The 15,588-nt window shown below is 32.8% G+C and overlaps 2 protein-coding genes across 6 annotated transcripts in view; one reads left to right on the forward strand and one right to left on the reverse strand.

The window, feature by feature from the left end:
- The window catches only part of LOC106101562 (inositol-trisphosphate 3-kinase B), a 91,627-nt gene extending 90,377 nt beyond the window's left edge, over nt 1–1,250 (forward strand). For all 5 annotated transcript variants that reach the window (XM_013280816.1, XM_013280820.1, XM_013280821.1 and 2 more), the window contains one exon: nt 109–1,250. In XM_013280816.1, coding sequence (XP_013136270.1) covers nt 109–456 — 348 coding nt within the window. In that variant the 3' untranslated portion in view covers nt 457–1,250. The remainder of the gene's footprint in view (nt 1–108) is intronic.
- Nucleotides 678–14,769, reverse strand: LOC106101561. Its single transcript, XM_013280815.1, has 6 exons — nt 14,244–14,769; nt 5,327–5,506; nt 4,830–4,951; nt 4,421–4,661; nt 4,052–4,314; nt 678–3,691 (listed from the first exon to the last, which is right to left on the reverse strand). Exons 1-6 carry the CDS (start codon nt 14,386–14,388, stop codon nt 1,499–1,501), a joined length of 3,144 nt encoding a protein of 1,047 aa, XP_013136269.1. The 5' UTR covers nt 14,389–14,769; the 3' UTR covers nt 678–1,498.
- Between the last annotated feature and the right edge of the window lie 819 nt (nt 14,770–15,588).

The raw sequence follows: 15,588 nt of genomic DNA on the forward strand, positions 1-15,588 counted from the left end.
AGTAATACGATTTAAAACTTCTGCCCAATAATTCCATATAAGTTTTAATATTTAATTTACTGTAGTGTTATATTTGGTAATTAAGTAATTTCTCTTTCCTTTCAACAGCCGAGGTATTTAGAAAGGTTGAAAAACATCCGAGCGACTCTCATTGAATCACACTTCTTCAAGACTCACGAACTGATCGGGAGTTCGTTGCTCTTCGTCCACGACAAGAGGAAAGCATCCATTTGGATGATAGACTTCGCGAAGACCGTTCCTGTACCTGATAATGTGACCATCGATCACAACTCAGTATGGAAGGTCGGCAACCATGAAGATGGATACCTAATCGGTATAAATAACCTAATATCAATCTTCGAGTCCCTCACGAAAGATGACAATGGAAACATAGATCAGTGCTATTCAAACTTAAGTTTAGATAAAAACGTTAGAAGAGACAGTTTAGCTACTTGAAACTTGAACACGTTCGACGTTGTGTGAATTGTGTTATCGATTAGCAGTAGCGGGTTCTACTGTTTGAGGACAGGTGACTAAACGGATTGCATCGAAGCGGTCGCATGTTGTAAATATCGTAAGACAGTTGTCTTGTTGTAAAAAGATTTAGTTAAGTTGACATAGTATACCTTTTTGTATTAACAATAAGTGTTAAAATACTCACTTTAAGGAGTAGCTTAAGGACCTGTAACTTAATTATCTTAAATGCATAGTTATGTGAAATGAACAAATCATTGCTTTAAATTTAACTTTAAATACGTAAACAATGCAGAAAAGTCTTACAATTTCAATTATGAATTGCGTTTTGTTGTTTGGCTTCTTATTATAATATACGTCCTAAATTTATAAGAAGCTGAATTCATTACTGAATGATGAAGTTGGATAACCTCTAAGAATATAATTTCAATAAATTTGAAAACGATGTAACAATTTTTGTTTTTAATATTTTATTCAGCAAATGTAATTGTTTTGGATCGTGTTTGATATTTTTAATTCTGGTAATGTTATGTTGAAACCAATTGTATTCATAAAATATAAATATACATATCTATCCTTAAATAATATGTTAAGTTGTTTGATTACATTTCTAAAGATAAAATAGACTGTAAAATGACTTCTGATGAACTTTGTTCAAATACCGCGTTATATTTATTATGTACACTATATTAGTGTAAAGACTAGATACAGCTTTTCTGAAAGTTGTACATAAGGCTAAATTTATCAGGAAGTACTAATTAAAACATATCACATACCATTTGTGTTTTACTTACAATAATATTAATAAATAAGTATATTAAATAACATTTTTAAATTGTACTAAAATTACAACCTCTGATCATTCATCTGATTGACAACACGACACATTCTCACAAAGTAACAGGCAATTATTGCATAATTTTGGAATGTTAGAATGCAACTATTTATGGACGGCTTGGTACTAAATTTAGAACTTAAATACTACTTAATAGTAAAATTGCACTAAAAAGGCACGTATTTAAGATTATGTTTTATCTTTACTCGTACTACTACCACCACTATCAATTACAATATCTGTTAAACTCCCTCGCCTTGAACTAGAATCTGGGCTGGAGCCACTTTCTTTACGTATTCTAGAGAAAAGTCTTGGCACGGGACCACTCGATCGGCTTAAATCATTTGGAGCCGGTGAGTATCTCCGAGTCCTTGGTTGTTGAGGTTCCTCTTCTGGTGTATTTTCCGTGTACGGTGGCGGAGGTTGATTTAACATAGTCATTCTGTTTTCCCTTGCCGCTTTTGCTGTAATTTGTAATTCTGCGCCAGCAACTACAGTAGCGAGGGTCGGTGTAAATTGGGGAGCGGCAGCTCTTGCTGACACCCTTCTTCTCCTTGGTCCTGTTACATCTTCCGTTTCGAATCTACTAGGTAGCTGGGGTAGAGAAAAGTCAGGTCTTATAGATCCACGTCTTCTACTTTGTCCATTATCAGATGCTTCGATTGTGCCAATTGTATTGTTAGCTACTTGAGAAGCAGTCTCTAAAGCAGCTAAAGCTCGAAGTAGGTCTGCTACACTTGTCTGTTCCAAGACTTCTACTTGTGCTGATTCTGAGAGAGTAGACAAATCTATATCAGGATCAAATAAGCTTGGACGACCACGTCTAGTCATGTGTCTGTATTCGTCTATATCACCAGAAAATAGACTCCTGCGGCCACCTTCGGTAGCATTTCTATAACTTTGTATGTCGCCTGCAAATAAGCTATTTCTACCTGTTTTTGTTTGGTTTTGGTATTGTTTTATACTGGTTTCAAGATCACTGGTACTACCACATGGAGAGCTAATTTTCCGGTCTTTACCAAATGTAGGGAACAAACTGCTTCGTCCTCGACGCGTTTTCTCCTTATAGTTCACTAATTCATCTGAACTTTCTGGAAGTGTATCATCGTCATCTTTCTTTGATTTTCCAAATGTAGGAAATAGGCTAAGACGACCTTTTCGAGTTCTATTATGATATTTCTGAATTTCCTCTTCATCGACCGTATCCTCTTCATCGTTACTTGTGGGGTTACTAAAATCAAAAGTTGGAAATATGCTGTGTCTGTCTCGTTTGGTTCCTTCTTTGTATCGTTTAGCATCTTCATCAAGATTGCTAAAATCGAACGTAGGAAATATACTACGCCTGCCCGAGTTCGTTCTCTCTTTGTAATCATTCAAAGCGGAAGTATTTTCATCTTCACTAAAATCAAACGTAGGAAAAATACTATGCCTTTTAGGTTTATGTTGATAGGCTTTGGCTGCAGCCATATCTTCATCTTCAGAAAAGTCAAAGGTTGGAAATATGCTATGTCGGCCTCGTTTAGTCTTTTCTTTATAAGCTTTTGCTTCATCGTCTTCATCTTTGTTAAAATCAAACATCTGGAATATGCTATATCTGCCTCGTTTTGTTTTTTCTTTATACGAGTTTTCATCACTTTTTTGTTCTTGAGAGGAATCGCCAAGTCCAAATGATGGGAACATGCTGCCGCGTCTAGTTTTTTCTTGAACGTTGTCGCCAGAACCTTGTGCTAGACTGACTCTACCCTTCATAGTATTTTTAATATATTCTGCAGGACTTTCGTGTGCGCTTGGTTTTCTAAATAGTCTTGAGAATAAACTTTTTGATGGCTGCATTTTATCGGTAGCTGGAGAATCAATATTGGTAGGAAGCGACAGCTTTCCGCTTCTCAAATTGGCCTCTTTTCTGTATTTCTCTGCGGTATCACCATTTGTCCAAGTGTAATCATGATCTAATTTAGACACTGATTCTTTTCTATAATTCGGTACAGCAACACTTAGCGCTCTTGTTCTTTTTGGTGAACTAGATATTATATCTTGTCCTATGCTGAATAAAGGCGGGTTTTCAGTTGCCAGTATATGATCATCATCAAACATATGTATGCCTCTTTCTTGCTGTGCTTCAAATCCCCCTAAAACATTAACAACTCTCGCTAATAACTCAGCTGGTTTGACTAAAGCAGAAGCTGTAAATGTTTTCTCCTTATCAATTCCAAGTAAATCTGTATCTGATTGAATTCGAAGCATGTCTTTCGCTGAAAGCGCAATATTTTCGGAATTTGCACGTTTTCTTTTTACGATCGGCCCTCTAGGTTCTACGTCGAAAGTAAGTATCGGGCAACTTGCGCTTCTATGAAGTTGGGGTGCTGCCTCGACGTATACTGGCTGGAAATAACAAGAGGAATATTTAGTACAATGTAATTGATTAATAAACATATTGTGGGTTATCGATTCCGTATACACCAAAGGATATTTGACTAGTGGCCAAAATACAAACTAAAACATAATAGCTCACTAGCGCCTTTTGTTCAATGTCAAAAAATTGTCCCCGTATCCTTTTTGTACTGTAGTTATCATGTCATGTTTTCATTGTAAGCCTTTTTTTATGCTCATGTAGGTTTTACATATTTACTTACAGAATTAACCACGATAGCAGCGCATCTCTCGCCGGCCCAGATATCCTTGTTTATCTATACCATTTTACTAAAAACTTATTTAATAACTATGTATTAGTAGTTATCTCACCTTTAACTTTAATAGATTTGCTTCATTGATGATCTTTCTTATATTAGCCATGTCTTTTGTAAAGCCTTGAAATATTTTACTCTGGGTCGATTTCAACTGGTATGCCAATTTTTGTTCCAATTTGTGTATTCGTTCTGATCTCATGCCGCTGGTAATAAATCCCAGTAACATGACAATGTATCCCAAGCCAAAGGTGATCCAGATTATGAGGAATATCTGGTATGTGAAGAAGTAGCCATACTTGAAGCCGTTGTTGATAGTTCCTGAAGAGAGTTAGGAGATAACACTTTAATAAATTACTCAAAAACACAAGTTAATGCACAGTTTGAAAGAAGATTTTTAAAAATAACTACATCACATTACACGAACCTGCGACTAAATCTCCAAACCCTATTGTAGTCAGTGTGACGAATGCATAGTAGACAGCGGCCACGTAGTCCCATCCTTCAAATACCACAAAGATGCAGGCAGGCAAAAATATAAAGAACAGAAAACCAGGAATTAAATAAAGCATGATTTGTCCCAGCATGCCGAGGTTATTAAAGAAGTAGTCCAAATTATCAGCTCGTTTCTCATTTCTCTTCTTGTATTTCCGATAAGTTGATATGAGCTGAAAATTAAAAAGTAGAAATATAAAAACGAATTCTAGTTACAAAATTACTTATAATGACCTTATAAGCAAAACTTGAATATTTAATTGCTATTTAATTTCTAAAGGCTGTTTTAATTTTAAATAGTTATTCATTGCTATATAATAAACAAAAGGCGTTTAACCAACCTGTAGCCCAAAATATTCGCCAAGATTCGCTAAAAGGATACCATTGATCGGTATACCAAAGAGACCGTAGAATATCATCAGGATTCGCGACAAATGTGTTGTTGGCGCTAAATTACCGTATCCTGAAATAAATAAAAAATTTACTTATATCTCGTGTTAAAAGAAAATACAGATCAACCATGTATCAGGTGTTACAATGATGTATCTTCTTACATAAGTATCTTTAGTTTTCTAGTTACTTTTATTACATTTGCTAATATTGTTGGTTATCATTTAGTATTAGTAGAGGCGCTAGTTCTTCCACGGGTCCACTTTAAGCAAATAAATTTGAAACGCAAATTTTTATCATCCAGAAAGGAAGAATAATGACCTTCTTCCTTTCTTTCTTTCAATTATAACGTATTGATGTCCCTTTCGTTCTTTTTCACTAAAAAGAGACTACAATAGTATTAATGTATCATAGAAGGCGACAGCAACAGTAAAAGAAAAAATCTTACCTATAGTACTAACGACTGTGTACGAGAAAAAGAATGAATGGTAGAAGTCCCATTTGAAAGGTGGCTCCTCGTCTTCTGTGGTGTAGTTGAACATAGACTTGCCGCAATAGTCCGACAGCTTCCGCAGTATACTGTCCTGTTTATCGGGATCGTTGGGGATGTAGTTCTCGTAAAGAAGATCTGGAATAATACGCAGAGGTTGCTAAAATACTGGCAGTCAAATTTCATGTATCCTTTTTAAAGTGTTGAAAAAAATAAATAGGAAAATAATTAATAAATAACAAAGTTATTTAGTTTTAATCGAAAGCATTACAGTTATTTGATTCGATCAGGAAAAATTCGAGCGGTGACATTGTGGTCAATGTCATATTTGCGGTTTTCATTTACAAAATTGACAATGGAACTGTCGCACATCTCCGCATTTACTTTTTCGTGAGTATCTCGTTAAACAAAGTACGGCAATAATTGTGGAATCACGACGAACTAACTGTGAGGGCGTTAATTAGTACAAATTGCTTTTTTACAAACGTCAATTTTATGGTCGAACCAACACAAATTGGAATGACATTTTTTTGTGATATCTTTCTATCCCAATAATCAAATAAATTCGAGATATTTTCAATAACTCGACATCTTATGCATTTTCAAAAAAGTTTTAATTTTAAAATGCATGATAAGAAATAAATTATTAATTTCTTATTACTTCCATTGTCTTTAAAAAATGCATAGGTCATAGAACATAAATTACGTAGATTTTATCATATGTTTTTAATATTTTGCAAAATATCAAAATACGCGTACAATTTAAATTTAAATTCGATCAAGATTAGTCATACGTCTGAGCTGTAAAACTTCGTAATAAATTTTCATGTGTTAAAAACTGTAATAAACTAATGGACGATCAGTTTTATTGATTTTTAATTGATAATACAAGAAGGCATATAATTCAATTTCCAACCGCAAGCATTATTAAATGAATAAATTACTTATAAAGTATTTAATTTTATAACCTAATAGAATAGTTATTTATCTTCAGTGGCACATTTGGATATTCTAACTATTTGCTGGAATACTCACTGACACGTTAAAATGTTCTTAAATGTAGTTTAATTAAAATTAATCTACACTATAGGACTATCATACTGATATTATAAATGCGAAAGTTTAGATAGATGGATGTTTGTTAGAGTTTGTGGCCTAAACGGCTAAACGGATCTCGATGAAATTTGGCACAGATCTAGAGCATTGTCTGCAAGAACACATGGCTACTTGCTTTTGTTTTTTTTAATTCCACGTAGACGGAGTTGCGGGCGAAAGCTAATAATTTATAAACGTAAAAGTAACTGCTGCCATTCATAGCAGTAAGTGTGAATTATTATGAATGTCTGCTTAGTGGCCAACATTAAAGAAAAAACGAAATATTTCATTTACATTAGCACAATTTTTACTAAAAAAAATCCAAACAAAAAGTTATTAGTTAACTATTTGTCGGTTAATCTTGACAGTGAGTCCGGCCTTCAACCGTCATCCATTATACTTGGCCGATTGAATTGACGCGATGTCGTAAATCGATTTTATGTCCGTTTGATGTTAATCAATCGACGATGCTGGGCCGCTCCTTCTTTTCAAACGCTCTATAAAAGTCTTTCAATGTACAGCGGTATCGAAACCGCTAATGACTTCCGTAACCGCAGCGGAACCTTAACTAGATACTGTGAACTTTATACGATGTTTACCGGGGACTATCGCCATGATAAAACTAGCTACCAATTATCGTAATCGTATGTAAAAACGTTAACTATTTATATATCAAAGAAACAACAGACTATTTGAAAGCTTAGTGAAAAAGACACTGGTAGAAGCACGAAACTTTCGACATAAAGCGCAAGAAGAAAAAAAAAAGAAATGTTAACAAAAATCAATATGTGGATAATGAAACATGCAACAAAACCTGTACATTTTCATTCTGAGTTTAATCGGCATTTTGTATTTCAGTAATTAACAATATTCATGTATCATTCTATGAAATAAGCTTCTTTAGATTACAGAAACTTCCAGTTTTCCTGGAAGTTCATTGGTTTTGTTTACGATAACTGTAACTCATGTCCTTCGTATCAGCCTCTAATAAAACGGAAGCTATCGTACAAAAATCAGGATATAAACAAATTTGTGCTCAATTGTTAACTTGTATTTGTGACTTGGTGTACTGATGACGTGATATGAAAATACTAATTTTTAGATCACGAAGCCACGACGGAGGCCAATGTTATTTGCTTACAAGATGGTGACGGTCATATTATAATGCAATTATAGTATCGGTTTTCATAGTTAACAATTTTCCTCTTTCCTATAACATAAAATTGAAGATTTTCCATGATTTCCGGTGTGGAAACTCTTCAAGTACAGCCTCTGAAGTATCCTATTTATGTACTTAATTACCTTAGAAAAATTAACTTTACTAAATTGCTTCGGATATTATAGTTATGCACCAGTTGCCTAATATATCAGTTTGGTGTATACCTGTTTCCTATTTTCTTTTGTAATTGTGTGATTAAATTAGCTGTGTATACATATCTATATAAATAAATAAAGTATTTTAACATCAAAGTTCGAAAGTCTTATCAAACTTTGACAGTGTCTACAAATCTCGACAGAACTCTATTTTGGCACACCTTTGTCATCGCTCAAAAAACCCTTCTCTACCCCCTTTCTGCTCTCCCTTCTTTAATTAAAAGTGTACTATCACCACTTTTTTTCTAAAGTCTTTTAAAAAAGACATTTAAATACATTGCTACCAGATAACCTTGTATCAATCAAAGAAGGAAACTTTTCAAAACTTCAAAAAACAGTATATTATTCCTTCGAACAAATATTTATTAAATAATTTAACCTTATTAGTAACTGTATTGGTGCACATTTCGTACTTTAAACGAAACATTTATTGTGAACGGATTATAAAAACAGACCAAATATAAAGAATTGAGGAAAATTGGATCACAAAGTGTATAAATCATCAAAGATTCAGTGGACAAGACTGGTGAGGACGTCCGTTTGTTAAGCGTTCATGCGATTTTCCTTATGCCTTCCTGATGACACTACTCCGGAGTGATATTATTTCACTTTAATTTCCGCATGAAATTATAAACAACACACGCGTTGTTCGTCCTTCTTAGCGATTAGCCGCAGGAAAAATTGTGACCTTATTTCTAACCATAGAGATTTATAGATAAAAAAGAACATTATTATATTAATTTTATAGCATTGTATCATTAACTAATGTTTTTAATTTACATAAGTTAGATAAAAATACCATTTGAAAAAATAAGACATGTTTGTCTATTGAGGGTGAGTCGATTTATGTATTAATACGCATATTATTAAAAATAAATGGATCATTTTAAATATATCATCATCATACACATGTTTACGAACACTTATGTTTATCAAAGCTATAATCAGCTTGTTCTAACGCTTTAGCATGCGGAGGAAACTTGTTTACATCGAACCTCGAACATGACCGACTTATGAATTTAAGGTAATCGAGCCTATTTCGCTAATACTCACCATATATCTTTTACAAGTATTTAATACCATTTATGTTTATTTTGATGCTAATGACATTATTAAACTAAACAATTTTTCCATTCCATGGCTACAATATGTTCAACTCGTTTACAACCAAAATTATTCATAAAGTGGAAGAATTTCTATTATTTGTATATAATAAACTAACTCAAAAATAACTGTGCTGATTAAAAAAAGTTTTCGACATTAGAAAGCTACGTTAACACTGAGTAAAATAGGATATTTACCACTATTTTTGACCGACTTCCCAAAAGAAGGAGGTACTCAATTCGTCTGTATGTTTTTTAATTCAGCGCGTACGAAGTTGCGTGAAAAGGCCGGTATGTAATATTTATAAATGATCGTTTAAAATACATTCATCTCTAAATGATTTCTTGATGACTAACAATAGATATCGATTAAAACTTCATACGCATTTCGTCTTTGTGTTTCACGAATGTTAACTACCTCATTATTTAAATTGCAACATTAATTTCTTTGTTATACAGGTAGTATTGTAATTGTTGTACCGCATCTTAGTAACAATACTTCTGTTCGACTACAAATACTGAAATACTTATTATTCACTTAGGCAATATTGAAGGAAATGTTTCTTTTCACGCGAACCGTCTGTCACGTAATTGCCTATTGAACATCTTTTGTACTTATAACTGCAAACAAATAAATGTCCCAACAGTATTTGTTTAATTGTTTAGAATTACGTTCCTTTCATTGTGTCAGTGATCTCAGGAGATGTTTAGTTATTTTAACTTATGAGTGTAATTGCTTGTAATTTGTATCTACACATATTTTTTATTTTTATACAGAATCTTGGCACATGATTAATGAGAATGGAATTTATGTAAATAACTTATGCATATTTTTTTAATAGCAATTAAAAGAAAACACTGAAGTAGAAATGATTCCCTATTGAGGGTCGGCACCGTATGTGCATATTAGCATATCTTTTACACAATCCTTTCAAACTTTCGATATTAAACAGTGCTTTATGATATACGTTGTGTCCATAGTATAAATCTAGAATACATTTATATTTGTACATTTGATGAAAATAACATTTTGTTTGTGTGACCGTGTTCAGAGAAGATATAAAAGAACACACGTGAATTTTATGAAACTCTACCAACTTGTTTACGTATATTTTACGAGAATTTATTTTTATATTCATTTGTGATTCTTTTCTACAAATGTTTTATTGTTTTTTTTTTTCGTACAAAACATTCAATCTTTATTTACTAACTAACTTCGCCCGCGACTCCGTCCGCTTGGTAATAAAAAAAAAACAAAAGTAAGTAGCCTATGTGTTCTTTCAGACTATCCTCTACATCTATGCCAAATTTCATTGAAATCCGTTCAGCCGTTTAGGCTACAAACTTTATAAAACATCTATCCATCCATCTAAACTTTCGCATTTATAATATTAGTAAGAAGTAAGATTTAGTTACTAGTCTACATAAGGTTCCAATATTTGAAAATAGAATAACAATATGGCTATTTTAATATTTTACTTCTCTTAACATTCTGAATTTATATGCGTAAAAATCTTTGCAAGATTTTAACAGACATGTAGCAATATAAATAAGCCGTTTGATCACATTTTAAAACCAAAAATTACGTTTGTGTCTCTTAATCGTTTCTATAATATTAAGAAATAAAGACGGACACCAAATCTTTATAAATACGGAAAACGTTAATAAGAACAAAGAAAGCTTTAGACTTCAATAGGAAAATATTCGCTAATCTAAACAATTCTATGCATTTATTACGGATATCAGATTATCGTCAACACGGATATAAGGACTTAATTTTATGACCCGTGTAAAAGTATTAACTCACGGATAATCTTGATGTTCATCCCTATTATAAATGCATAGAAGATTCTACACTATAATGTTCGTAAGATACGGGTTTCTGACCACGATTGGATTGTCTTAGCTCCCGATATTTCGGCACAGTTGCATGCGCCATTGCACTGAAGTGATGCGGTAGTGTGAAGAAAAAAAACGAAGCCATATATGTGTAAGAAACCCGTATCTTACGAACATTATATTTGTTAAAACCACGACAGTTTAAATTTATGGATTCTACCCTATACGGAATGATACGTTATCGTAATTCCTTAGAATAAAAACAATTACATTGATTATGGTAACTTATTAAATTGGTTTTTATTTTCATTCTTAGTAAGTATTAGGTTTCAAATCCTATTTTTTTAACTCTATGATAGCTTATTGCGATAGTTTGAACGTCTTAACGGTTATGTTCTATCTCCAAATATACGAAGCAATAATAACATGACCTAATTTCACTCTACTCGTTCTTAATTTAATCCTAATAAAGTATCTGCAATTTATCTCGACCTGACGGATCGACAAATCGACTGTTAACAACTATTCCAAAATTATATATGATGTGCGAGAGATAGACCGGAAAAAATAACAAACACAAAGAAATCGAAAATCTTATTAATCTGGAATCAATCTACAGATAACCTAGAAATATCTAAATATATAAAGCATTGAATTTTATCTCAATAATAATGAAATTGGGATGCAATTAAAACTAAAACGATCCAGGTACAGTTTAACAATTTAGTGAAATGCAAAATTTTGTAGATTTTGTAAGCTTAAATATTTATTTTTATAATCATTTTTTTGTGAAAAGAATTTTTTTGGATAGGGAATAGACGTTGAATATAGATTTAGAGCTATATTACAAGAAATAAAACAAAAATATTACGAAATATAATTAACCACTACGTCATAAGGTTAACTAATATCTTAATTAACACGTTTATTATCATTATTTATATTATAATTATATTACGGTAGATTATAAAATATAGTTACCTAAAAATGGAGATACATACGTGATCACATTAATCCCAGCGTGGGTAATGCCGTACTGAGATAATGTTATTTGCGTTTCTCTCATTTAACTAGATTAGGTGTGTTTGAAAACAAGGCATTTCTTTTTGTGAATTATACTTGGAATTTTATTTATAAACCTAAAAGATATTACCATCCAAACTGTAATTAGTGTATATTTTTTATAATTTAAGGTGGCAAATGAGGGAGAAGCCACATGAATTCGCCAAGAAAGCGAGGACATCAACACCCATATACATCACTAATTGTACATGCGTTGCCTGCCCTTAACCAACGGCTCTACCACTGTAAAAACATAAGACTTACCTATAGGACTTTAATATCAAATTCGGACTATCTTACTAATATTATAAATGCGAAAGTTTAGATGGATGGATGGATGTTTGTTACAAGTTTGTAGCCTAAACGGCTGAACGGATCTCGATAAAATTTGGTAAAGATGTAGAGGATATATAACTTTAAACTATCGTGGTTTTTACAAATATAATGTTCGTAAGATACGGGTTTCTTACCACGATTGAATTGTTTTAGCTCCCGATATTTTTTTTTTTTTACACTACCGCATCACTCCAGTCAGCCCGTGAACATGGCGCATGCAACTGTGCCGAAATATCGGGAGCTAAAACAATTCAATAGTGGTAAGTAACCCGTATCTTACGAACATTATATGTAGAGGATAGTCTGGAAGAACACATAGTCTACTCACTATTGTTTTTTTTTTAATTCCACGTGGACGAAGTCGCAAAAGCTAGTCGGGAATAAATGTTATTTGTTTCCACATTCCCCAATAAATACATGTCAATAATATAGAAACGAAAAATAGTTTACAGATTATTCCGTTACAATATTTTTAGAACCATTTTTCCAACGTAGATTTTGCTGTAATTTCTAATACTTGTTAACACCACTTAATGCCTAATGAAGGCAATCTATTTATGACATCGATTGTTTCAAGTTTTTATCGAGAACCGTGGAAAAGACGAAACAATAGACGCATGATCTTATATTTTAACACGAAAGGCGGATATCGACTATACTAAAACATAAAAAAAAACTATTTTAGACATTGAATTGTAAAATTAGAGGCAATGCTTATTTTGTTTTACTTATCCTGGTCAGAATGAAAGTAGCAATCTATCAAATATTAACTTCTAAAACTTTCGTTCATCGACTTAATTTTTTAAAGTCGAGAAGGAAATAATCAATTGTACATGTTCAGAACAAACGAAATATCTATTTATTTCTGTCGACTAGTACTTTTATATGAACAGAATCTACTCCTTTGTTTATACATTGTTGGATTCTCGTGAAAGATTTTTACGTCTTTCGTGTTTTAATGCGTATTTGAATAATAAAAGTATGATCTGTGCTGTCATTTTTATATACTGGCCGGTTTTGATATTACTTGGAGGGCAACTTTTAAAAGAAAATTAAAGCAATCTGTTCTGTTATAATATTAAAAATGCAAATGTTTAGATGCATGGATGGATTGATGTTTGTCAAAGTTAGTAGCCTAAACTTCTGAACGCATCCCTATGAAATTTAGCCTATATGTAGAATGTCTGAATGAACACATAGACTACTTTTGTTATTTTTAATACCACGCGGATGAAGTCGTAGGCGAAAGCTAGTCTGTTATAAAAATGGGCGCTTCCATTCGATTTTAGGACATACCGTAGCTTTGTTATTGGTATAAACTTTCCATTATCATCAACAACATTATTGCATTATGGAATTTAGTATATTTCACAGAATAACTATCAAGCAACTTATTAGATAAAAAAGAAAAGAATGTAATTCATAGAAACAATTTGTAACATTCTCGAAAGGCAACAAACTGAGGATTAGCAAATAGTTTATTGGCTATAAAAACACGAGGACGTCAACCGTGTAAGACAAGATGGTAAACACTCGATTGTATCAAAGAAATTACACTAATTCATTTCAACATAGCTACTGGACAGCACTAGATATGATTTAAAATCAAGTGGATCGATAATGTGAACAAACATTAGTGAAGTGCAGTGGAGGAAACTACATTGATTCACTTATCTGATTAGAATAATATACATCAATATAAATAGGTTAATGGTTCTCTTACCTGACCCTTTAGAACCTGTATTAAGTTTTACTTGAAATGAATACTGCCGAATTTTTACTATTCGGTATATCGAAGAGTGAATTACCGATTTTTCTAGATCGAAAATTTTTGAAGCTTAGATTACTTCAAACATTAATGTATGTTTTCACGACGTTATTTTATAAATATTTAATTTAAAAATTGTTGTTTTTTATTTATTAAATAGTTATTAAGTTGTTTTATTATAAGGAACAAAGAGCAATTAGAAGCCGGTACATTAAGAAGGATATAATTTCTAATGCAGCGATTGACAGCTAAGGCCGCTCTGACTGTAGGAATGATAAATAAATGGCAATGGACTCACTTTGGATTTCAAGTCTTTCCAGTTTTTCTTCGGCCCTCTGCGCCACCTCTACGGGACTTTCGATGTGGTAGAAAATACTCGCACCGACAAGAAGATAAACTATATGAAGAGCCAGCATACAGGCGAGTTGCTTTTTGGACATCATCTTGGATACGTTTTTATTTTACTACTGTTTGTTAATTATCACAGCGCAGTGTTTACACTAATATAAACCTGGTATTGTTATTTTTTTAAATCACATAAAAATCCAAACAGTTCCTTGCATTGGCAAAACTAACTGCAGCATCAGAAATCGTAATATCTTCAGAGTTTTCGTAAAACGATTCAAGCACCTTTCGTTGTTTCCAAACATCGTCTTAGATTACACTTATCCCACTATGGCACATCGGCTTTATTTTTAAAGTTGTATAAATTATGCATCGTTGTTCGAAAATTAAAAAAAATAAACTGTCACTTTAGTTCGAGTCGACGTTCGACTCGAGCGCTCGATGCGTCCGAATGATTTCCCGAGGCGCGCGCGCGCAAATCGCGGTCCACCCGCGTATACGTCCTTTTTTTATACAAGCTCTAAATGTTTGACGGCGACATCTCGCATTAACTCGTCGTAAAGGATAATGTGTAAGGCTATTGCTGTACGTACGTACAGGTTGATGTATATAGTGATAGTGCTAACGCGTTCAAACGAAAGATTTCCGTTTATGGCTGCGGATTAAAGAGGATTCTGCGCTTGATAGCGGTTGTCTACGCGATGCTGTTACATCATTCTATACTTTTAAATTTCGCCGAATTTAGTGAACATCGAAAAAGAAAAATTCCATTATCTTTAACTTCATATTTTTGACTTTTTAATTTTTTTTTATTTCCCAGTCAAATTAATGATATTATTGATTTACATGAGGGATTCTTGTTTATCTTCCTAATACTTATGTTCTGTTTTATCCTATACTTAGTACAGCAATATACACGCATATATCATCCTGCAAGGGCGTTGGAATGTAATATATTTCTAATCTAAGTCATTAATATTAATATGCTTATGACACGGCATAGGTCACTGGGTAGGCCTCCTAAGCCTGTCTTCCTGAAATTTGATATTACAATGCGTATACAGTAACAAGATAGGCAGACTCGCAATATGCTCACATCATACCTGCCAGTCTCTTTATTTGAACAGCGAATGACGAATCTATATAAATATTTATTAAAGTTTAATTAATGATGTAAATTATTTTACACCTTGTAATCACATCGGTATGACGTCATCGGAATTAGGTTCCTATGTGTGGTTAGTGAATTTAGACGGCTGGTTTACCCTCTCTCATTTTTGAAGCCTGAAAACTCTAAT

Source organism: Papilio polytes, unplaced genomic scaffold (genome assembly GCF_000836215.1).
Source record: "Papilio polytes unplaced genomic scaffold, Ppol_1.0 DF823980.1, whole genome shotgun sequence".
NCBI classification, from domain to species: Eukaryota; Metazoa; Arthropoda; class Insecta; order Lepidoptera; family Papilionidae; genus Papilio; species Papilio polytes.